Genomic DNA, 25,902 nt, shown 5'->3' with positions numbered 1-25,902 from the left:
ACACATCAGATGTCAGCCGGGAGAGATGAACTCGCTGAATACCTGAAATCTGAGGAGAAGCAGAAACGCATCCATTCATTCCGCCGAGCAGCAGCTGCTGCACCATTTGTGTATCTCAAGAAGCAGTGTCCCTCTGCTGCACGAAGTCTGCAGGGGAATAAAAATCTATCAATATTCGGTGTCCGTATTTACTGCACAGCGAGTCAACGCAGCCCTTTCAAAGGGTGCGCGTGAACCAAAGATGATGGGTCTTACACAGGTATCCTGGAGTACGTGCAGCCTGAAGCGGATGCACGTGAGGTCATATCCGGTCACCGTGAGCTGCACCCAGTCCCATAAAGTGCTCCCATTGGAGCCGGTTGTAGCAGTGCCCTTCCACTTCAAACTGGGGGGTCATGAAAGAGGCGTGGCTTGGAGTCACCACTAAGCAGACTTGGCACTCTGCTCACGAGACAGGAAGTGGAAGAAAGGCGTGAGGGGAAAGCAAGACCAGGCAGCCCTGGTAAGCATGAGATAAAGAGGCAGAAAGTGCAGTGTGGTGGGACAAGAAGGTATGAGGTGAAAGCATGATGAGGCAGACCTGGTAAGCATGAGATAAAGAGGCAGGAAGTGTAGGAGGTGGAAGAAGGTGTAGAGTAGTTCCTATATTCCCAATAGGCTCTGCGCATTGGAATAATATATACTATAGAATTGACGTAGGACTGGTGTCGACTAGGTCTCTATCGAATATATTAAACTTAATTGTGAGTGCCAGCTGTCTCAGAGGCGAATAAACAAGAAGGGATTAGTTTCTGACAACCACATAAACATGACATATTTGTTTCCCAAGAATAAGAAATATATCTCTAGAGTCGTGGAAACAATAGATAGATATTTTACTCAGTCAATCGTGCATGCTTCGTTTCATCAGAGGTGCAGAGAAATAGAGAGACAAGCGTTTTCAATAAAAGTCTTCTTTCTCTTGCAAGTAAAGTGAACTGCTACAATCGTAATACTGGTTGCAAAGTATAATGCGTACAGTATGAAGAGTATTATAAAATAATACTGTAAAAGCATTGTATGATTCCTAAGCCATAAAATATATACATAAATAACAAAGACTAAAAGTACTCAACTGGTGCTTCTGAAATACGCCTTCCCCGATGTACCTAACCTAAGTCTAGTACGAGGGAAGAAGTAAGTGTGGTGTAGCTTAAGTTTAGTTTCCTTTAAGCCAAGAATTTATCCAAGATTTCTCTTAGGGTCTAATCAGCTTCGTACCTTGATTTTAGAATGAAGGAGCGTGCACATACTGTATAGTACAAGCATGTGCTTTAGAAACTCATTTATTATTATTATTATTATTATTATTATTAGGAAAGCATGATGAGGCAGCCATGGTGATCATGAGATAAAGAGGCAGAAAGTGTAGTGTGTAGAAGAAAGATTTATGAGTTGAAAATTTGATGTGGAAGTCTCTGTAAGAATGAGATAAAGAGGCAGGAAGTGTAGTGTGTGGAAGAAAGGGGTATTAGGTGTCCTCCGGGACACAGCTGTCATTCAGCAAATTATTACGCCTTTTTCAGTTTCAGAGCCCGCACAATTGACTGTGGCTTACCCTGTACCTACTCTGCCGATGTCTTTTGGGACACGACCTTTTCACAGCATTTGAACTTCAATCCAGCACCGTCCAAACCTTTCAACCCGGTCCTGAAGTTGATCCCAAGTAATTGGATCGAAACGCCGCCGACCTGTCAGCGCAACTGATGGCGCACCCTTCTCGTGGTTCAAAAGAAATTGTTAACAAATTGTCTAATAAGATTGTGAATCATTAACTTGAACCACCCTATTCATTGTACATATCTTTTCACGTTTGCACCTTGCGCCGTTCCTTGTGGATCACACATTGTTACTTGCGTCGCCGGCCTTTGTGTCATGTACACAATCGAGCACGAAGTCCAATTCGGGTTGTTCACTGAATTTTTTACCTACGGTGCTGTCACAACTGTATTTCTCCTTATTGTAACTTATATCCAAATATATGATGCCATGTGCACATTCCTAAAAATCCACCAAGAGTCTCCTTTTCTCTTCATGTAATGTATTCTACATACGTATCTAACTGTCCTGTCGAATGATAGCAGTTGAGATATTGTTGCTTTCTTAATGCATTGGAGCTAGGCAGCAGTTTGTGCGACAGCGCAAGGAAAGGACAGGACTGTGCCGTATTGTAATGAATACGGCACATTCCTGCCCTTTGCCTGTAATGCAGTGCAGCAAGAAGACGTGATGCGTTCCATTTTGATAAAAATGACCCATAGGCGCTTTTATACAAACCCCTTGCAACGCCGGAATGTCACATTTTCTCATCTTAAAAGTGCCGCACCAGCGGCGCAAGGAGATTGTAAATAAGCTTCCTGGGGTAGATTTTCAAACATTTTCCACTGGATTAGCATCACAAAAGTGACACTAACCAGCACAAAATGTTTTTTTACCAATTTAATTTCCAGCGGAAAACTTGGTCTGCTTTGGAAAGTGCCCTACAAGTAACGCATTAGCACCAAGGGGGTACATGGGGCGTTCACATGCCACCACGAATGCCTTTTGATACGAAACCCTATCTACAAACATTAGTAGTCAGGGCTTAGCTTCAAAAGTTAACACCATCTGAAAGGAGGAGTTAATAGGACAAATGTTTTCATTTCTCTCTTCTTTTCCTACTTCGCCTGTGTGCTGCACTGTGCTACGCACATACAAAGTGGAAAAAGTGTTTGAACTTGTCTAGGCTTAGTATTTTGTGTTGGAAAGGTAACCTTCCAGTATAAAACCCATGCTAGACTCTTGCACACACCCTTGCACTATGGCACTAAGGTATGTACCTGGCGCGCAGCTGCAGGAAGCAGCACCGGAGCTATGGAGAGGAAAGGAGAGAGCCATAGCTCTCAAGATATAGTGCTCTCCTGCTCACTCCCTGTCACGGCACACAATCTCTCTGGGGGCTGCGATGCGTTGCGTGACTTCTTTGAAAATCTGCCGGCAGTCTCTTATTTTTTCCCGGTCCTTTCATTGACCTCTATCTCCGTCTTCTCCTCTCCTTCTCACCTCCATCTTCTCACACCCTTTTTTTAGGTCGAGCCTGAGCAGCGCACGTGCTGCTCTGCAAAGCATGCTGTATTGTGGAATGGACTTGAAGCTCCGTCCACTCTCCGCCTATATTTTTCATTGGCCTGTGTGATTGTCCTTTGGAAACTGTGGTTTTTCATTGGCTGATAGGATTTGTAGTCCCTCCTTAGTACCGCCTTGTCTCAATTTGTAACCTCCTGTGACAACACTCCCTGTTACATGTGTCATTACTCTGTAGGCTTTAAATACAACCTCCGAACACTATTTTTTTAGACGAGCCAGGTCTAAAGGATGGTGCGCAGCTGTATAAAGTGAAACTCTGGGGTGGGGCACTTTTGCAACAAAATGCATGTGTTTGTCAACTTGACAAACAGATTTGTTTAGTAAAAGTGACCCATACTGCGCGTTGACTTTAATGGTGGCCGTGCCCCTTTCTTTAGATAAGCTGGGTCTGAAGAAAGGGGCACGGCCACCATTAATCTGAAAGCATGCCATGGAGCACTTTTGCAGAAACTGCATTTGCAATGCAATAGGTCTCGCATTTGCAAGACTTTGAGCTATTGGCATTGTCATTTACAATGCCAATGGCTCAAACTCTCGTAAATGCAAGACCTACTGCAATGCAAATGCTTGTCCTTTCTTCTTCTCCTGTATTATTTCTTCCTTTTTCTGATCTGAATCTATTTTTTATTCTCTTTGTCTCCTCCTGTTCCATCTCACTCATTCTCTCCCTTCAAGGCGTCCCTTTCACTTTTCCCTCCATACTTTGTCCCTAGACATCCCCCTTCTCTATGCACACACTCTGGACATGAACACATGACATGTGCATGTTTTTTTTGTGTTTTGAGCTCTACACATGTTTCTCTTTTATTTCAGCTCAACATGTCGTCTGCCACCTCAGTCAGACGCAACTCCATCCCACAAGAATTCCGTCCGGTTCCTGTTGTCCAACTCATCAACCAATGGGAGGAGACCCTGAAGCTGGACCTTCCGGCGTGGGAGGCCACGAACCGCAAACTCACGAGGACCCGGTCGCACAGCGCGTCATGGAAGCCGGCAGGAAAGTGCCCGGTGCAGAATGGTGAAGAGTGGGTCCCACCCAGTGCCCCCAGCAGGTGCACCTGGAGGGCAGGGAGACCCCTGTCGGACTCGCCCCATCACTACGAGAAGAAGGCGCTGTGAGTATCTGTCCTGGGCGACCAGCTATCCGCAGGCTCTGTGTTGCGGCAACATCTCACCTTCTTCAGGGCATGGCTCGATCACGGGGATGGTTAACTTGGGGGCACCCTCAACTCTGTTACTATTCCCAACCCCTCAGTAGTCCTACATTGTCTCAAGGTCTACGCAAACACCTGCCTTCTGAGGCTGACAGAGAAGCAGGAGTAATTCTGGGTGTAGATCTGTTATAAAGCTCAGGTTACACGGGGAGGACCAACTGCTCACAGCAGATAAAGAACAGATAGGTGGGGCAGGTGGCTAATTCTTCGGGCTTTTGTTTTCTTCTGCGTGGCTCACCAAAATCAACATTTGCAACAGTATTTTGTTAATTTTTTCCAGTGCGCCATGCCGCGCTTTCACTTTAATAATACCGCCCACGCGCCTTGCTTTTATTCTGCACTGGGAAGGCAGCAGTCCCGCCTCTTACTGGGACCCCAAGCACACACCTCCTCTCCTGTAAGTTAATTTATATATTTTTTAAACATTTTAAAACTATTTTTTACATATCTGAAATCCTGTATTGCACTGGTGTCCCAGTGTTTTGTTTTAGACTTATTCAGTGTATTTTCCTTCCTGAAGGGGTATTTAACATACTCACACTTTCATGTTCTCCCAGCTTCAGAGTTGCTGCCTTGCTCCCTCTCACGCAACCTTTCTGCGGTGCTGCCCCAAGCAACTGCATTCCATACTGGTCTCCTGGTTTAGAGGTTCATGGGATAAAATAAGCGGAAAGCAAGTGACCAGTTAGCACCGCCTGGAGAGCTGTATTATCCTTTTAATAAATATTAAAACATGAGAAGGAAGAGCAAAGAAATTAAAGAAAACTATAAAGGAGAAAATTGAAAACTGAAAGACTGGCCAAGCAGGCCTGACACTGAAGCTCACTCATTTTAAGGTAGATGTACACATGTGATCAGGAAGCATTGTTATTCAAAGAGCAGGAGAGCCGATGACTAGTGAGGACTGCAACTTTACCCCATGCGGTGCGCTGTCGTGGATGGAAGCAGAGTGTAAATGACACTCTGACCGACCAATGGCAGAGCAGAGCTGACCCAAAGGCCCTTTAAGTAGCCCTCTGACTTGAACTTGTGCTTTTCAGAATCAATACCTCAGGCCTACTGCCTTTATTGTACATTTTCTTTATAAACAATCAGGCCTGTGGCCTTTATCGTTAAATTATGAGTTATACTGCAGCATGATTTGTGTTAGTATTACCTGATTATTTTGTCATTTTTACAGGTTAGCTCATTCTGTGCAAAGGTTCCACCCCGGTAGTACCACTTTGACATCCAAATGCAGAAATAAGTAACAGAAAGGTGACTAGTCAACCTTTACGAAGGGCCTCCCACTGTACGACAACACTTGTTGCTGCGTTTTAGTATGTTTTGATCAATTAGAGCTAGAAACATCATTTTTTGCTGAAATGTGGAAGCACACAACTTTTGCCCAATTTAAACAAGTACTCGGGTCAACACACATTTGAGCAAAGCGAAACCCCTCTCTGTCGTACTCTAGGAAGCTCTTTTTTAGGTTGATTGCATTGCCTCTAGTGAACCAGACCTAAAAGGGACAGTGAGATAAGATTCAGTGGAAAGGGAAGGCCAAGGGGGACAAACGAAAAGAAGGTTGAGGTGGGTAGGTTCGGAAAATGCTGGTTTTGAGGAACTGTTTTGGTGAATTATTCTTAAAGACAATAAAGGGAGGGAGGTGGAGGGATAGAAGCATAGGAGTTGGCAGATCTCACAGAGTTTAGTCTGCAGAATTCAGCTAATTTACCTAAAAACTCAGCGGGATTCCGAGAGTCCGTCATGCTGCTGTGCTGATTTTTAGCGCTGGGAGCTTGTCTCGCACTTAAAATCAGCTTGAATGGCACCGCGTGGCACGCCGGAGACTTTCTACTCGAGCAGCAGCTTTCTCAACGCGGGCGGCAGTTTTCTCAACGCGAGTGGTAGCGATCTGCTTCTTTGAGAAATCTCCCTGGGAGACAGATTAGCGCTAGTTTTTTCTTACTCCATAACTTAACTTCTGCAAGCCGCGGGCGTGAAAAACGCCCCCAAGCGGCGGTTGGCAGAGCTTTTTCCGAACTCCACGCTCCAAGCTGGGCGTGGAGTGGGCATAACACCGAAAACTCCGCTGGCGGAGCAGAGGTTATCTCTCACCCCTAAAAAAGAGAAAGCAAGGAGAGAGGAGTAAAGGGAAAGATTGGAGCATAAATTATGGAGGAGGTTTGGGGGGTGTCCCCCCAGAGAAAAGGAAATAAAGGAAGCGGGAGACTAAAGCAGCAAGCACAGGAGCGGGTCCAATCAGAATACATTAAAAAAAACTTGTAGACTAGAATTCTGGGATAAGTCATTGACTGAATTGAATTCTAATATTTGTTGAATGCCATTTATCTTGGACATTTGGAGAAAACTAGATAAATGGATCACACAGGCTGTTTTTCTCATAGATGACGTATCACAGCATGACAGTAAGATGTGTACAAGTGATGCAGGTATGATGCCCATGTGGGAAAGGCAACCAAATGTTGTTCTGAGTGGAGTCCTCAGGTGGCATGGAGGGGTCTTCAACACCACTGTGCAGGTTTCAAGAGGGGAGGAGGGTGCCCTTTGAAGAGGATCAAGGTAGTGGCTTAAGGACTACGAGCGATCTGAAGTGGGAATTGTCACAAAGTACGTGGAGGTGAAGAGACGGGTGGGGCAATCTCAGCAGGCTCACAGAGCCCCTATCACAGCCGGATGTTACAATGCATACATTTACATCGCAATACATTACACGGCGGTTTTTACAACGAAAGTCGTTACAACGACTTGCGTTGGAGGGCGCTGGATTTAGGAGTAGTATAATTTACTATTCCAACTTCAGTCTACGTATAGGAAGGAAGTGGTTGGATAGTAAATTATACTATTCCTTGTCCTAGAGCGCCATCCAGCGCAAGTCGTTGTAATGACTTGCGTTGTGAAAACTGCGATGTAATAGCACTGCGATGTAATCCCTGCGTTGTAAACAATGTTTCCCATCACAGCCTAGCCCCTCCGAGAGCACATTTTGATTTCATGCTCTTTTTCCCCCCAGGTCGAAGGAGCTGCAGATTTCCCCAAGTATCCTCTCCCTGGTGGGCCAAACCCCCCTGGTCCGAGTGGCCAAGATTGAGAAGGCTTTCGGCCTCAAGTGTGAACTCTGTAAGTACGGGTACTCAGGTCCCAGTGCAGACCGAGCAATGGCGTGGAGGGGAGCGGTGCTGAGGGAGGGTGGGGAGGGGCACTGTGGCAGGAATGGGGATGTGCCATGGTAGGGAGGGGCACTGAGATACGTAGGGAAAGGGGACTGCGGAGAGAGGGTCACAGTTGGAGGGAGCCATAGGCCAAGTGGCATGGATGGTAGGAGACACACTTTAAGATGCTGCGATGGTGGCCACTGCGGAAGGGAGAGGACAGCTGGGATGGGACGGGAGGGTACTGGGACAGGCGTGAGAGAGCTACTAAAACTATTGCAGGCAGGAGAACAATTTTCTCTCCCCCATACCCCAGCTGCTTTTCTGTATTTTGCTTTTGCTTCTGCAAGGCCTCTCCTGGGCTTCCAAGGCAGGCAGAGGTTCCTGGGCAGCAGGGTCAGTTATTCAATTAGGGCTCTGTGACTGCAACCCACTGATATTACTACACATTCTTGCACAAGTATTAAAAGATCAGTTTATTTAGAGATAAACTTTAAAGGGTTGACGTCACGCTGTACAATTTGCACATTACAGTAGCTGTTGAACATATTAATGCAGTAAGATATGGGGCAGTTTTTAATGTATTTAATATTTTAAGGCTATACGTTCCCCTTGCTTTATCTCTAAATTTATTTGTTATAAAATGCATCTTTTGGCAATCTTTTTTTAAGTGTTTTTCTCAGGGGTAGGACCAACCCTGGACCTCACGTTTGTCCTTTACACTTGCTCATAGAGCTTGCTATACAAAAGCCATATCCAACTGTTACGCCTCACCGTTTTCAAATGTCACCAGCCGCTACTGCTGGGCAGTTTGCTGTGGTGGCTGTAGTTTACCACTGGTGTCCAGGGGCCACAACCCTACTTTACTCTGCTGGATAACCACGTCACTCCGTTAAGACTCTGGCGTCTCTGTAGGTGCTGAGGGAGACCAGTCAAGGCGTGATACGGGATGTCAATGGAATTAGCAGTTCAGAGTCAAGAACACAATAAAAACCACTTACTAACGTCAATGTGCAGTTATTATATATTTATTATCCCAAGTCAGATAAAATAAGGTGCACATAGGAACCCAGAAGGTCCTCGTACCTTTTCAGTCTGAGATACAATATCAATTGCGTCTGTGGCTTCTATGCGCTAGGTTGTGGACTTCCTGTAATATCTTCCTTTTGTCCAGTGTGATCCTCTGCGGCTGTGCTCGGCCATCTCAGGGGTCAGCGGGAGAGCTCCGGTGTCCGCTCGGGTCAGAGCTACAGTTTTGTACATAGGACTTTGGTTCCAAATCTAGTACTCGTCCATCTTTGGGTACCAAACTGGACAACTCAGGGGGTTGAGGCCTAAGCAGCTGAGTTTACGGCACCTAAAGTACAAATACAATGTGTCCCACTTAACTGGCAATAAACAAAATAAACAAACAACAAAGAGTCCATGACAAATGAAGTCACTATGTTGATAAAGACAGCGATGATGTGTCTGTTTAGGGGTGCCATCCAAAAGTCGCTGGAATCGACAAACGGTTTAGGACCCCGCCGTTTGTGCTTTAATTCAAGGGGGCAGATGAAACAGTGGGCCGGCGTCCACTTGATAAGCGTGGCTCAAATCCACCCGAGTGACTTACTGCACTCACCTATAATTACCAAGTAAGAAGTCAGTGGAGAAGAATAAACAAAGTTTTTTATTAGGCCACAAACTCCCATATGAGAGGGCCCTGTCTGACCTCACCCCTAGGAGTGCGCCGAGAGGACTGACTCATCTCATCACAGCAATACATTATAACATGGTACAGAAAAGTAAAACACGCCCATATTGGAAAAGTACTGGACCCCAGAGAGGGTGAACAATGGCCTCACACAAGAGGCATCTGCACCTGCAATAGCAACGTTTGGTTATCTCTGCCCAGGGCCGTGGAGCCAGGCCTCAGCATCTCCAGCGCATGAGAACATTACTGATTAGGGTTTTGTTATAGTTTCGGTCACAGTTAGCTAAGAAACGAAAACTGCTGCGTTCAGGGTTTTTTTCTATTCCTACGGGAGGGGGAATTAGCGAGCGTGACTCGCACGCCGAGAGAAGCACCCAAAATGGTGGCACACAAGCTAAGTTAAGAAAACTGAATAACATCACACGCATAAATGAATAATGAGATGGAGAATATAAACGTAAATGCATAAATGAATACATCATTAGTTAGACACATTATGCTAACTCATAAATGCAAATGTAAGTGGGCGGGGAATCGGAAATTGAAACCTAGCACACTGCAAAGTCCCAGTTGTACCAAAACCTTTCATGCGCTGTTTCTGGTGATATATTGCCAGTGGTCAAGATCCTCTGGTGGTGCGAGCATCCATGATACTCGAGGATCCCAGGGCAACCACCCGTGAGTTTTGATGCAAATCCATATCTACAAACATTGGTAGGCAGGAATTTGCGCCATAACCTTACAACTCCTCAAGGCATGTTTTCTTTCTCCTTGTTTTTCCAACGTTGCATGTGTGCTGCATTGCTCAGCACACATACAAACTGGGAAAAGCCTTAAAGCATTGTTTTTATGCTGGAAGGGACCCCTCCTTGAAAACAACCTTTGTTTCAGAGAACGCACACACCCGTATTGATTTATTTATTTGAAAGGTTTTATGTAGCGCTGGCTAGACCCGGCGGTATCAGAACGCTTTACATGAGCATTTACAGTAAAAACAGTTGCACCATGGCACAAGGGTGCATGTGTGTTGTCTGACAAAAGTGCACCAGAACACAAGGAGACAAATACATTCAGCATATCTTAGCAGATGTGGGGCTTTTTCTCTCTCTCTTTGACCCAAAGCAGGGCTGCAATTTTGGTGCAGCGTCGCCTTGCGTCAAAGAATGATAAATGTAGGTCTCAATATCACACACTACCTGTCCCTGACTGTCCCCCACCAACATACACACACTTACACATACACACTCTCTCTCACATAAGCTCACTCCCACCCGCAAGCATACACACAAGATGCATTTAAACACATTTTACTTACCGCAGCGGCTACTAAAGTTCCTGTTTCAGATACGTATGCTACATTTTTTTAATTAGATTAATAGTAGATAATACAATATTTTTCACTAATAATATAATGGAAAATGGGCAGCAAGGAAAATTTAAAATGATTTGTCCTAGGGCAGCGCCGCAAGCCTTCTTGTTCCGCTGCCCTACACTAAATCGAAAGGGCAGACATACACCATATTTAGGAGCTATGGTGCTTTCCTGTCCTTTCAGCATCCGCTGGCACACAATTTGGTGCCTAGCGTCAACGCAGGCCCCCTTTCATGTGGTGCAAGGGTGTCTGTGCTGCATTCAGAATTGCTTTTGTGCAGGAAGGGACACCCTCCTGCACAGAAACTATCCATTGAGGCATTTTCCTCTTTCTATGTGTGCTGCAGAATAAAGGTATTTTTCCTTGTTACACCTGTCCCGGGGAGGTGCACAGTTTTGACACATTCACAGGCTTACAGAGCCTTGCAAATCCGTGAACGCGTCAAAATCCATTGGTGTTGAGTGGGAACACCCACTACAACGTCGATGTAACACCTCCTGACAGTGTAAGGCAACGCAGCGACCTGCGCTTCATTGTCTTACACCTTACCTACGCGGTCAGGAAAAACCACTCTTGGTGGCTCTGTGTGGCATCGTAGATATGGGGCTGCACTCTGCGGCTTCAGAACGTCCTAAAAAGTGGCACAACGACTGCACAAGGGGCTCGGAAATAAGCCACTTGTAGCTCATAATAAAGGAAATAAATGTCTCCATGGACAAAACAGCTATCGAGCTATGCGAAGGAAGTACCACAATATTATTAAATCAGCACAGAGAGGGCATATAACCTCCACTACAGCACACGTGGGCAACTCTACAAAGATGGTATACAAAGTGCTAAATACTCTTCTGAAACCATGCGCATGCAGGACCCCCATCCTGGACTCCCAAACACTCTGTGACTCTCGAGCAGATTTCTTTGAAGAGAAAATTACCATCATTTATAATAGATTCCCACCAACCCTATACTTTCAGAGTTGGAACTTGATTGGAATCAACCGCACCCTGATGCCACTGCTGGCCTGTGTGACTTTGATCGCTGCTCCACGGAGCACGTGTTCAAGATGTTGGCCCATCCACAATCAGGCTCCCTCTGTGATCCATGCCCTCCCAGGATAGTGACCAGTTTAGCCAATCATCTGGTACCTTCCATAATGATATTGTTTAAACTTTCTCTGGGTTGTGCGAAAGTGCCAATCGAATGGAAGTGTGCGCACGGATCTCTGCTTCTTAAAATGCCCTCTCTCAATCCCAAAGTCTTATCGAATTATAGACCGATCTCATTTCTACCCCTGCTTGCTGAAGCCCTAGAAAGCTTCATTTACAAACAACTAATATAGCCTTATAGCCTGCCATAGTGGGCTATACTGGCTATTAAAGGCCCGCTCGAGCGTTAAAGGCCCGAGCCGAAGGCGAGGGCCTTTAACAAGGGAGCAAGACTTTAATATAGCCTTATAGCCCGCCGTAGCGGCCTATACCGGCTATTAAAGGCCCGCTGAATCGTTAAAGGCCTGAGCCGAAGGCAAGGGACTTTAACGAGACAGCTGGACTTTAATAGCCGGTATAGCCCTGCTACGAAGGGCTATAAGGCTATTAGAACATTCTGCCACTAGAGTTCTCGAAGCTCGAGGGAATATAAATCCCCTTTAGCTTCGAGAAGCCTTTGTAGAACATTGGAATGTTGCTCTGCGGGCCTTTACCGGCCTGTAGAAGCAGGGAACACTCCTTTGTCTGCAATGGAGCTCCCAACATTCCAATGTTCTAATAGCCGATATAGCCCAGCTACGAAGGGCTATAACGCTATTAGAACATTGGAGGGCAGAATGTTCTAACAACTAAAACAAAGGCTTCAGGGAGCGCTTGTGGATTGAAATCCACTCAGGCTCCCTGAAGCCTTTGTTCACAGCCAGAGCTGTGAACAAAGAAACATTGGAATGTTGGAGCTCTGGGCTTATACCAGCCATTATAAGCCCAGAGCACTGCATTGTTTTCAACTGAGCTCCCAACATTCCAATGTTCTAATATCCTTTCTAAAAGTGCGCAAGATTTTTGATTCTTCACAATCGGGGTTTAGAGCACTAAATAGCATGGATGTAGCTCCATTCGCTGTCCGCCTCTCTTTAGACGCAGGAACGCCAGTCATGGTTTTATTATTGGATCTATCTGCGGCTCAGTTCTCCCTGCCAGGGCTTTCATCTCTGCTAGCTGCTCGTGAAGCATGTGAGTGGGACAGGTGAGCTTCAGGTGCTGGTGCTCTGAGGCACCACAGTCAGATCTCGCCTACACATCATTCAAAGAGTACTCTCCGAGTCTCTGGACCCTTCTGCACCCTGGAGGCCATTGTACACCAATCAATCAATCGATCAGTAGATTTGTAGAGCGCTTCTTGTCACCCGTGAGGGTATGCAGGCGCTGGGAGCTGTGGGCACCAGTGCCATGTCGCTAAACAGGGGTTTTCTAACCTTGGCTTAAATGTTTTGTTGTAGTGGCGAAGTGTGAGTTTTTCAACCCGGGGGGCAGCGTGAAGGACCGCCCCGCCCTGCGGATGGTGGAGGAGGCGGAGAGGAGAGGCATCATAAAGCCGGGAGACACCATCATTGAGCCAACGTCAGGGAACACAGGTAAGAGAGACCTGACATTGGACCTGTTGGCGCCTGATGTGGCCTCAGCGCCAAATTGGTCTAAGAAGTGCCTCTAGGCACTGTGACTACTTCCTTTAGCCTTCTTCTTAGCCCCCGGTGTCACTGGCCAGCTCCATTAGACCCTAGCTGTTGCAGGTTGTGAATGCTGGCAGCGCGCCTTGATCCCATGTAGCGCCAATAGTGTCAACGGTGGGCGCTTGCCAGGGAGCCTTCCAGGATAATCCATGTCAACACAGGTCCTCTCTCTCGGTGATCATTGGGCCAGATGTCCTATTTACTCGCAAAATACTGGTAACATTCAGTGACCAGTATTTTTGCTGGCAGTAAATAATTTTCTGAACCAACCTGTCTACAAATGGGTCCCTTTCTAAATTGAGATTCCGAGTGGATTGCAATTTGACCAATCTCATTAATATTCATGGGGTAGGTCACAAATTACGACACATTCTGATTGGAGGCCATCGCATGGGGATCACTGACTAAATATCGAGGGACAAAATATAGACTACCCAAAATATAGATTCCAAAATATCGACAGACAAAATATTGAATTCCTATCTACAAACAGGTAAGTACCAAAATATCGAACCCAAAATATTGTTTAAAAAGATATACATTGTAAAAATATTGAATTTCCTAAAAATAATGTAAAATTAAAAAAATATTAAAAATAAATAGCTAAAATATACTTAAAAATACTTAAATTACCTTAAAATTAATAAATAATTAATTTAACTTATAAGAAAAACATACAATCATATATGTTAAAACATATATATATATATTAACATAATATTAATAAAAAATACACAATATTATCACCGTAGGATAGCGGGAGTGTAAAAATTACTATTCCCACTCCTGGAAGTGCATCAGTAGGGAAAGCGCTGAAGAGCGTAGGGGTAAAAATTACTATTCCCACTCCAAAGAGTGCAGCAGTAGGGAAAGCGTTGGATAGCGTAGGGTTAAAAATTACTATTCCCACTCAAGAGAGTGCAACAGTAGGGAGAGCGTTGGATAGCGTAGGGGTAAAAATTACTATTCCCACTCCAGTGAGTGCAACAGTAAGGAAAGCGTTGGATAGCGTAGGGGTAAAAATTACTATTCCCACTCCGGAGAGTGCAACAGTAGGGAAGGGGTTGGATAGCGTAGGGGTACAAATGACTATTCCCACTCCAGAAAGTGCAACAGTAGGGAAAGCGTTGGATAGCATAAGGGTAAAAATTACTATTCCCACTCCAGAGAGTGCAACAGTAGGGAAAGCGTTGGATAGCGTAGGGGTAAAAATTACTATTCCCACTCCTGGAAGTGCATCATTAGGGAAAGCGCTGAAGAGCGTAGGGGTAAAAATTACTATTCCCACTCCAAAGAGTGCAACAGTAGGGAAAGCGTTGGATAGCGTAGGGGTAAAAATTACTATTCCCACTCAAGAGAGTGCAACAGTAGGGAGAGCGTTGGATAGCGTAGGGGTAAAAATTACTATTCCCACTCCAGTGAATGCAACAGTAGGGAAAGCGTTGGATAGCGTAGGGGTAAAAATTACTATTCCCACTCCAGAGAGTGCAACAGTAGAGAAAGCGTTGGATAGCATAGGGGTAAATTTTACTATTCCCACTCTACTGAAAATAAATTAATATAATTCACATAATTATCAATTAATAAAAATTAATTACCAATTAAGAATTAATTATTTACCAATTAAAAATTAATTAACAATGTATTCAAAATAAATAACAATAAATAAACATATTTAATTAATTATAATTAATCTACTTCCCACCCTATTACCCTATAAACCCACAACCGCTACAGAAAATAAATTAATATTATTCACGTAATTATCAATTAATCAATTAATACAAATTAATTATCAGTTAAGAATTAATTACCAATTAAAAAATAATTAAAAATGTATCCAAAGTAAATACCAATAAATAAATATGCTTAATTAATTATAATTAAATTACTTCCCACCCTATTCCCCTATAAACCCACAACCCGCTACAGAAAATAAATTAATATTATTCAGATAATTATCAATTAATAAAAATTAATTATCAATTAAGAATTAATTAATTACCAATTAAAAATTACTTCCCACCCTATTCCCCTAATTACGCAAAAATTAAATAACATAAAATTAATTACTTCAAATATATTACAAAAAATATACACTTTTCACACATACTAACATACAAAATACTTAAAAAAATTCGATATTATTAAAAATTCTATATTTTTAATAACCTATATTATGTACTTCGATATTTTGACTTTATATATTTTTAAAATCGATATTACATTACTTACCTTAAAAACGATATTTTTGATGTCTATATTCTGTCCATTCGATATTTTGTCCATTCTATATTTTGGAATCGATATTTGTGTTAGTCTATATTTTGGAATCGATATTTTGACCATATACCATTGCATGGATGGTGGCCTGCTGGTGTCAGCAGATCACCAGGTCTGTGACTGCATTTCAATAAAGTAAACCTTTTTTAAAATACAGCCCGTTTTCTCTAAAGGAAACCGAACTGCATTTAAAAAGAAAAGTTTACTTATTTTTTTATTTGTGTGAGAGTTGTCAGTGGTCTCATGGACCACAGCCTAATCCCTACTAACTTTTTATTTATTTACCTTCACAAAAGAGAAGAGGTTCTAAGGGGGCCCCTTCCCTTTTGCAAATGGGTTCCCACCCTAACTTGGGTGTCAATTATTTTCTTATAATAATAATAATAACCTTGAATTTGCAAAGCGCACAGCTACCTCCAAAGTGGTTTCCTGGCACTTGGGGCCCTCAGGAAGATTAAGTGAGCTATTGCCCAGAGTCACATGGTGCTGGGCTGTCCTGCCGCCGGCGATCGAACCATGAACCCCGTGATCCGGAGTCAGGCACCCTGGCCACTGCGCCACACCTCTTCTAATGGTTTACAACTGCTATTTGGGTCATAAACCATTTATACATATGCTTAGGAATCTGTATTTGAAAAGGACGCCTACAACACGCCCCTTCCACTTAAAAATGCCTTATCTATTTCTAAACCATTTTTAGGAGTTGGAAAAAAATGGCTGACTCCTGTAGTGGATTTACTACATTGCAAAAAACATTTTTGTGGTTGCAAACTCCGAATCGGAGCGTTTGTGAGCACAAAATGCTGCTTGTTTAGTAGCCTGGCACCAAGCTCTTCACTGGGGCTCACCTTACCAGGTGAAGGAAGGCGTGGCTCGTGCAGGACTCAGGCTGGTCTACTTGGGCATTTGGTAGCTTTCTTCTCAGGTTGGGGTTGCTGATGGGCAGTAATGTGAGGCAGAACCCACCTGATACCCTCACACTCCTGCAAATCAGAAAGGAACTGTGACATGTCTTCAAAGGGCTCCACCGCCCCCTAATATAGACACTCCATATAACCGGTAAACAGTCTGAATTGTACCCCAGGGCTCACGCATACAGTGCACAGGGGCAACATCCTTTACAACGCGGTGATTGCACAGCGATGCATTTAGAACGCTGCCATTACAACGCAAGTGTTACATCGACTTGCACTGGAGGGCGCTATAACCTAAGGAATAGTAAGATTTACTATTCCAACACCTTCCCTACTCTACGTAGACTGGTGTTGGAATAGTAAATCTTACTACTCCTAAGTCCAGCGCCCTCCAGCGCCAGTCGTTGTAACGACTTGTGTTGTAAAAACTGCGATGTTACATACCGCAATCATTTTGATCACATAGAAACATCACATATTCGAGTACCCATGTACCTCAGGAGCGTCAGGGGCCCCTCATCACATTCTACAGAAAGGCCCCATCATTTTTGTGGTGTGCGCTCTAGCCTATCGGCGCATACGGGATGACGCGTTGCGCCGTAGGCTAGAGCGTGATAGGCGCGCATGCGCACGGAAGAGAGAGAAACGGCGCGAAGGAACCAAATCGGCAGTTGGCGACCGGAGCAAGTCGTTGTTAGACGCTCGGCGCCCTTAGCTCATATCTTGATGTTGTAACCTAAATAAAAGAAGACCTTTCACCCAACCTCTGTGTGAGAGCATCCTGTGGGGGTACAAACATACATTACAGTGGCGACGAGGGTGGGATGGAGATAAAGAAACATCTCACGTCGGGGTGGCCGGATAAGAAGAAGCTAACGGAGGGGGTCAGGCGCTTCTACGAGATGAGAGAAGAATTGTCCCTGAGTGACTCGGGAATCTTCTTGTACAGAGGAGAGAGAGTGGTGCCCCCAGTGACGCTGATACCCCGACTGGGGGTACAAACATACATTACAGTGGCGACAAGGCTGGGACCCGGACACCATCGGGTACAAGACGACGGCAAGGGAATTAACCCCCACACCCACGAGCCAGTGAAGGCACAGGACCGACAAAGGAGAGCAAGGGCGTGGCAGCAGCGCAACAGCACGACCAGAGACAAGCCACCAACCTCAAAAGCCAGGTCAGTGTGGCCCAAGACTCCAAAAGCCCCCAGGCAGCAACCTGGCAACCAAGGGAGATACCCCCGAGCCAGACGAAGGGGGGAGGACAGCGCAGGCAGCGCACGTTTCGAGGGACAATACCCCAGGTAGCCCAAGGGGTCAAGGAGACACGGCAGGCAGCGCAGGAGCGCCCGGTGTACCCACCAATAGGACCCAGGAAGAAGGACCTAGAGGGGAAGCCAGAATGGCGAATCAGGCATCAGCCCTAATGGCACCAGTCCCATTCCTGACCAGGCCAGGGGAACCCCAACTAAAATGGGAAGACTGGAAGGAATATTTCCTAAATTACATCGAAGCCCTAGAAGACGAGAGTGAAGGGGAATACAAGCCGGAAAGGAAGAAGAGGCTTCTGCTCCACAACTTAGGCCCAGAAGGGGTCAGAGTGTTCAAGAACCTGGTGCCCAAAGAGAGGGGCGCGGAGGAGACGGACGTCTTTGTGAACGCATTGGACGACCTGGACAGCCATTACCGCCCAGCAGTCTGCGTCTCGATAGACCGCTATAACTTCCAACAGAGGAAACAAGAGGCGGGAGAATCCATCGACGACTATGTAGCAGCCCTACGCAGGTTGGCCATCACGTGTAGATATGGAAATCTACAGGATGAATACATAAAAGACCAAATAGTGATGCACACCACCAGCAGAGCAGTCCAAGACAAGCTATGGGCAATGAATGAAACCACCTTGAAAGAAGTAGTGGCGATGGTCAAAAAGGCGGAAATGTCGAAGAGAGGCGCGGACGCGGCAAAAAGAGAAAGCGGGCCCAGACAGATGATCAACAAGATAGATGAAGCGCCGCAATCCAGCAAACCCAAAAACACGCACGGAGATCCGAAGAAGGACACAAGAGGACCGGGGAAACAGATGCCTCGCCCCAGCCCAGGAGCGAAATTTGCGTGCTACAGATGCGGTAGTACTGCGCACGCTGCCCAGGATAGGCGCTGCCCCGCGTTTCGCGCCAGGTGCTCATTCTGCGGGTTGACCGGGCACTTTGAGAAGGTCTGCCGAAAGAAAGGAACGAAATCCACGGTCAAGTGCATCGACTCGGCCACGGCCAACGTCAGTGAAGAGGACGAGCAGGAAGAGGATGACCTAGTGCTATGCATCGAGGATCAAGTGCTGGACGTATCCGGGAAGCGCAGGGACAAACCCCGCACCCACATGCACATAGGAGGCATCAAGGTATATGTGGCTGTGGATTCGGGATCCCCATGGACCATAATACAAAGATCGATATGGGAAGAGGACTTCGCGCCAGTGTTAGGTCCTGACCTGGATCCGCCGGACATCAGACCCATCTCGTACACGGAAAATTCCATTCCATTGGTGGGATGCAAGGACTTGGTGTTCGAATTTAGAGGACGGTCAGCCACATGCACCTTGTACGTAGCGGAAAAGGGCCCATCCGTGCTAGGATGGAGAGACGCAGGTGCCCTAGGTATCGTTCTCAACCCCGGAGGGAAAGAACAGATCCTGCTAACGGACGAATGGCCCCTCTCGAGGGAGGAGGACTGGAAAGCAGCATACCCTAAGGTATTTGAGGGCACGGTTGGAAAACTGGATAAATTCGTGCATAAGATGATCCTGAAGGAGGGAGCAGTTCCTGTAGTACACAAAGTACGGAACATACCGATCTCCACAATTGAGGCAGTGCGCCTGGAACTACAGAAGCTGGAAGAGCTGGAGATCATCGAACCAGTCGACAGTGCAGAATGGCTATCACCCTTGGTAGTCGTCAAAAAGCCCAATGGGAAGGTCCGGCTCTGCGTGGACCTGAGGGAGCTCAACAAAAACCTCATAGTGGAGAGGTTCCCGCTCCCCAGAATTGAAGAGATGCTAGCCAGGACAAAAGGCATTACTCACTTTTCCACCATAGACCTCACGTCTGCATACTACCAGATAGAACTCCACCCGTCGAGCAGGAAGTACACAGCGTTCATAACGCCCTTTGGATGCTACCAATTCAAAAGGATGCCCTTCGGCCTGGCATCCGCTGCGGCCGTTTTCCAGAAGTTGATGCACAGGTTATTTAAGGACATCGCGGGAGTGCAATACTTCCAAGACGACATCTTAGTGATGGGTTCCGACAAAAGTGACCACGACAAAAAACTGCATAAAGTTCTGAAAGTGCTGCAAGGCAAGGGAATGACGGCGGAGTGGAGCAAGTGCAGAATCGGATCTCGTACTGTGACCTACCTAGGGCACGAGATAGGAACACGAGGAATCTCGCCTAAGGAGCAGAACGTGAAGGCGATAAAGGATGCCAAGGCCCCATCCACCAAAGAAGAAGTGCGGTCATTCCTAGGAATGGCCGAGTATTACAGCAGGTTTGTTAGACATTTTGCCACAAGAACACACAGGATGAGACAACTGACCAGGCACAATACAAAATTCGAATGGGATACGGAAGCCCAGGCCGAATTTGAAGCCATTAAAGACTGTATCAGCCATGCCATTCCCCTGCAGGGATTCGCCCCCACAGAAAAGTCCATAGTAACAACGGACGCCAGCGATAAGGGCTTGGGGGCTGTCTTGGCGCAGGAGAGGGAGGACGGAACAAGAGAAACCATCAGTTTCGCATCCCGGGCGCTGTCCCCGACGGAACAGAGATACAGCGTAATTGAAAAAGAGATGCTGGCGGTCACGTGGGCGTTGAGCAAATTTCGCCAGTTCATATGGGGCACGAGATTCAGGCTCCAGACGGACCACAAGCCACTCATCAAAGTATTGACGTCATCAGGTCATGACACAGCCACTCCGAGAATAGCAAAAATGACCCTGAAATTGCTGGATTTCACATACGATGTGGAATATCTCCCAGGTACGCAGAACAGGGTGGCTGATTACCTCAGCCGGGCAGCGGCCATGGAGGAGGCACCGGGAGAGTCTCCGGACACAGAAGAGATGGTCGCCAGCATGGAGGATCATGAGTCGTCCATCAGTGCGCAGGAATGGCAAGCAGCATATGAACTCGACGAGGAGAAGATGGAGATAAAGAAACATCTCACGTCGGGGTGGCCGGATAAGAAGAAGCTAACGGAGGGGGTCAGGCGCTTCTACGAGATGAGAGAAGAATTGTCCCTGAGTGACTCGGGAATCTTCTTGTACAGAGGAGAGAGAGTGGTGCCCCCAGTGACGCTGATACCCCGACTGCTGAAGGTGCTTCACGAGGGGCATCTGGGCATAGTGAAAACCAAGGCTTTGGTCAAGCAGATGTATTGGTGGCCAGGAATGGATGCCCACATCGAGAGACAGGTGCGGGAATGTGAACAGTGCCAAGGAGCGGACAAAGTGCTACGCCCACTCCGACCTGCATTAGGGAAATTCGACACCCCACATGGCCCTTGGGAGGAAGTGGCCATAGATATCCTTGGGCCCATCCTGGACAACAGAGGCGTAAATAAGTACATATGTGTGGTAATAGACAAGTATTCCAAGTGGCCAGAAGCAGACATACAAGAGTCGATGGACACAGACACGATCTTGAAGTTTCTGACAGGGCTCTTCCTCAGGGAAGGAATACCCAAAACTATCCTCAGTGACAACGGACCGCAATTCGTGTCGGATAAGTGGGAGAAATACATGAAGAGGAACGGAATCGAAGTGAGACACACGGCCGTATACCATCCGGCGTGCAACGGCCAGGTCGAAAGGTTCAATAGAGTGCTCATGGGCTCCATTCAGGTAGCCATATCGCAAGGAAAGGACTGGGAAGTAGAAATGATGAACATGATGTGGGCCTACCGGATAACGCCCTCAGTAGTGGGGTACAGTCCGTTCCAAGTGTTAAGAGGACGGCATCCCTTCACACGGGACAACGTGGCATGGAGGGAGAAGACCATCACCAGCAAGTGGTCCCCGGCCGTGGTGCAACACAATCTGGAGAAAGCCCAGAAGATCTATGCAGCACACTACAACAAACGTCGTGGCGCTAAGGACACAGAACTAGAAGAAGGGGAGTGGGTGAGGATCAAACTCCCTACTTTACAGAGGAAGGGCGAAAGCAAATTCAGCCAGCCGCTACAAGTCAAGGAGGTGCGGGGCAGGGCGGCCCTCCTCAGTGATGGCAGAGTCTGGTCGCAGGATCGTATGGCCAGGGTCAACAAAATCCTAGTCTGGCCCAAGACTGAGGAGATCGAGGGAAGCTTGGATCACCAGGAGGCTCTCCCGCTCCCTGAGTGCGGCACAGACAACCAAGAGGAAGGCATAAGGGAGGACCATGAAGAAGCAGTATTGAGAGCCGGGCCGACTGATGGAGAAGCAAGACAAGTGAGTGCGGAGCCGAGAACAGGCGGGAGAGAAACCGAGGTGTCCCAAGGAGAGACAGCGGTGAGAGATAACATGCCGGTAAGACACACCCGCAGCGGAAGGGCAGTTGTAGTGCCCTCTCATTATAATGACTTTGTGATGAATGGACACTAGATTGGTGCCAGCCCCCCGGGCGCCCCACATAGACTATGGACACAGTTGGAGGACATTCACCTTGGGGAGGAATTGTTATGTTTGAGTATGGTGTAAAGGGGGGAGATATGTGGTGTGCGCTCTAGCCTATCGGCGCATACGGGATGACGCGTTGCGCCGTAGGCTAGAGCGTGATAGGCGCGCATGCGCACGGAAGAGAGAGAAACGGCGCGAAGGAACCAAATCGGCAGTTGGCGACCGGAGCAAGTCGTTGTTAGACGCTCGGCGCCCTTAGCTCGTATCTTGATGTTGTAACCTAAATAAAAGAAGACCTTTCACCCAACCTCTGTGTGAGAGCATCCTGTGGGGGTACAAACATACATTACAATTTTGAGTTCCACCACTCGGTACACGGTCCAGCTCCACAGTTCCTTTAGAGGGAGTCTTCGAGGGTGTTGGCTTTGTCCTACGATGTGTCTTCCTGGTTCGGTCTCCTTCCAGGGTGCCCTATGTTTGTTTTCAGGTAGTATTTTTTGGGATGCTGAGCTTCTAACCCTGTTTGTATGTCTCTGCAGGAATTGGGATTGCCCTCATCGCGGCGGTGAAGGGGTACCGTTGCATCATCGTCATGCCGAAGGCCATGAGCCAGGAGAAGGTAAGGCCTGGGCTGAGGTGAGATGGGCTTCAAGAGTGAGAAGCATCAATTGGTGGGCAGTAGTGTTGCACTCAATGCGTGTGAGTTGTACTGGTTTCACGGTGTGTGGTTGCCGGTTGACTGTGTGTGTGTGTGTGTGTGTGTGTGAGTGTGTGAGGAGTGCACTTACCAGCAAAGTCATGTGAGGATATTGCTGCATTTATATGTGAAGGCCACTACATGTGGCACCGCATGGTTTGCAATTACAGGAACACGCCTGGGTTTTTGGTGGTCAATACATGCTGCACAGCGTGTGGTCATTGACACACTTGGTGAGTAATGAGTAGGATGTGCTTCCCAGTGTGTGATTTCTGGCACACTCATTGAAAACTCTGAGGTGGGTGTCATTTTTGGCTCAAGAGGTAGGAATGATATGTGTAATAAAGAAGTGTGTGATGTGTTCTATATTCAGAAGATGTGTTATTTGTGGCACATTTAATAGTAACTCTGACTTCTGTTAGACTCAAAAGTAATTATGATTTATGCATTCACAATAGGTGATAATTTAAGGAACATTTAAAGGGGCTAGGATTGGTGGCAAATTATAAAGTGGCTGTGATTTGTGGTACATTCTATGGTGGCTGTGATTTATGGTACATTTTGAGGTGGCTGTTACTTTGGTACATTCTAAGGTGACTGTGAATTTTAGTAGATTCTAAACTGGCTGTGATGTGTGGCACATTCTAAGCTGTCTGTGAATTGTAGTACATTATGAGGTGCCTGTGATGTGTGGTACACTGAGGTGACTGTGATTTGTGGTACATTCTTATGTGTCTATGATTTGTGATACATTCTAATGTGGCTGTGATTTTTGGTACATTCTGAGGTGGCTATGATTTATGGTATATTCTGAGGTAGCTGTGAGTTTAGTACTTTCTAAGGTGGCTGTGAATTGTGGTACATCCTGAGTTGGCTGTGATTTGTGGTACATCCTGAGGTGGCTGTGATTTGTGGTACATCCTGAGATGGCTGTGATTTCTAGTACATCCTGAGGGAGCTGTCAATTCTGGTACATCCTGAGGGAGCTGTGTTTTGTAGTACATCCTGAGGTGGCTATGATTTGTAGTACATCCTGAGGTGGCTGTGATTTGTGGTACATCCTGAGTTGGCTGTGATTTGTAGTACATCCTGTGGTGGCTGTGATTTGTGGTACATCCTGAGATGGCTGTGATTGGTTGTACATCCGGAGGGAGCTGTGTTTTGCTAGTACATCCTGAGGTCGCTGTGATTTGTAGTACATCCTGAGGTGTCTGTGATTTGTGGTACATCCTGAGTTGGCTGTGATTTGTGGTACATCCTGAGTTGGCTGTGATTGGTTGTACATCCGGAGGGAGCTGTGTTTTGCTAGTACATCCTGAGGTGGCTGTGATTTGTAGTACATCCTGAGGTGTCTGTGATTTGTGGTACATCCTGAGTTGGCTGTGATTTGTGGTACATCCTGAGTTGGCTGTGATTGGTTGTACATCCGGAGGGAGCTGTGTTTTGCTAGTACATCCTGAGGTGGCTGTGATTTGTAGTACATCCTGAGGTGTCTGTGATTTGTGGTACATCCTGAGTTGGCTGTGATTTGTGGTACATCCTGAGTTGGCTGTGATTGGTTGTACATCCGGAGGGAGCTGTGTTTTGCTAGTACATCCTGAGGTGGCTGTGATTTGTAGTACATCCTGAGGTGTCTGTGATTTGTGGTACATCCTGAGTTGGCTGTGATTGGTTGTACATCCGGAGGGAGCTGTGTTTCGTAGTACATCCTGAGGTGGCTGTGATTTGTAGTACATCCTGAGGTGGCTGTGATATGTGGTACATCCTGAGGTGGCTGTGATTTGTAGTACATCCTGAGGTGGCTGTGATTTGTGGTACATCCTGAGTTGGCTGTGATTGGTTGTACATCCGGAGGGAGTTGTGTTTTGTAGTACATCCTGAGGTGGCTGTGATTTGTAGTACATCCTGAGTTGGCTGTGATTTGTAGTACAGCCTGAGGTGGCTGTGATTTGTGGTACATCCTGAGTTGGCTGTGATTGGTTGTACATCCGGAGGGAGCTGTGTTTTGTAGTACATCCTGAGGTGGCTATGATTTGTAGTACATCCTGAGGTGGCTGTGATTTGTGGTACATCCTGAGTTGGCTGTGATTGGTTGTACATCCGGAGGGAGCTGTGTTTTGCTAGTACATCCTGAGGTGGCTGTGATTTGTAGTACATCCTGAGGTGTCTGTGATTTGTGGTACATCCTGAGTTGGCTGTGATTTGTGGTACATCCTGAGTTGGCTGTGATTGGTTGTACATCCGGAGGGAGCTGTGTTTTGCTAGTACATCCTGAGGTGGCTGTGATTTGTAGTACATCCTGAGGTGTCTGTGATTTGTGGTACATCCTGAGTTGGCTGTGATTGGTTGTACATCCGGAGGGAGCTGTGTTTCGTAGTACATCCTGAGGTGGCTGTGATTTGTAGTACATCCTGAGGTGGCTGTGATTTGTGGTACATCCTGAGGTGGCTGTGATTTGTAGTACATCCTGAGGTGGCTGTGATTTGTGGTACATCCTGAGTTGGCTGTGATTGGTTGTACATCCGGAGGGAGCTGTGTTTTGTAGTACATCCTGAGGTGGCTGTGATTTGTAGTACATCCTGAGTTGGCTGTGATTTGTAGTACAGCCTGAGGTGGCTGTGATTTGTGGTACATCCTGAGCTGGCTGTGATTGGTTGTACATCCGGAGGGAGCTGTGTTTTGTAGTACATCCTGAGGTGGCTGTGATTTGTGGTACATCCTGAGGTGGCTGTGATTTGTAGTACATCCTGAGGTGGCTGTGATTTGTGGTACATCTTGAGTTGGCTGTGATTGGTTGTACATCCGGAGGGAGCTGTGTTTTGTAGTACATCCTGAGGTGGCTGTGATTTGTGGTACATCCTGAGTTGGCTGTGATTTGTAGTACAGCCTGAGGTGGCTGGGATTTGTGGTACATCCTGAGTTGGCTGTTTTTGGTTGTACATCCGGAGGGAGCTGTGTTTTGTAGTACATCCTGAGGTGGCTATGATTTGTAGTACATCCTGAGGTGGCTGTGATTTGTGGTACATCCTGAG

The 25,902-nt window shown here is 46.5% G+C and overlaps 1 protein-coding gene across 1 annotated transcript in view; it reads left to right on the top strand.

Moving 5' to 3' along the window:
* LOC147700465 (cystathionine beta-synthase-like) overlaps positions 1–25,902 on the top strand; it is a 186,859-nt gene that overhangs the window by 67,863 nt on the left and 93,094 nt on the right. The window contains exons 2-5 of the mRNA XM_086935874.1: positions 3,979–4,280; positions 7,396–7,502; positions 13,088–13,222; positions 22,713–22,792. Of these exons, the coding sequence (XP_086792000.1) occupies positions 3,985–4,280; positions 7,396–7,502; positions 13,088–13,222; positions 22,713–22,792 (618 nt within the window). The 5' untranslated portion in view covers positions 3,979–3,984. The remainder of the gene's footprint in view (positions 1–3,978; positions 4,281–7,395; positions 7,503–13,087; positions 13,223–22,712; positions 22,793–25,902) is intronic.

The sequence above is a fragment of the Lissotriton vulgaris genome, chromosome 8 (assembly GCF_964263255.1).
Source record: "Lissotriton vulgaris chromosome 8, aLisVul1.2, whole genome shotgun sequence".
NCBI lineage: Eukaryota > Metazoa > Chordata > Amphibia > Caudata > Salamandridae > Lissotriton > Lissotriton vulgaris.
This window is presented reverse-complemented; position numbering and strand designations above follow the sequence as displayed.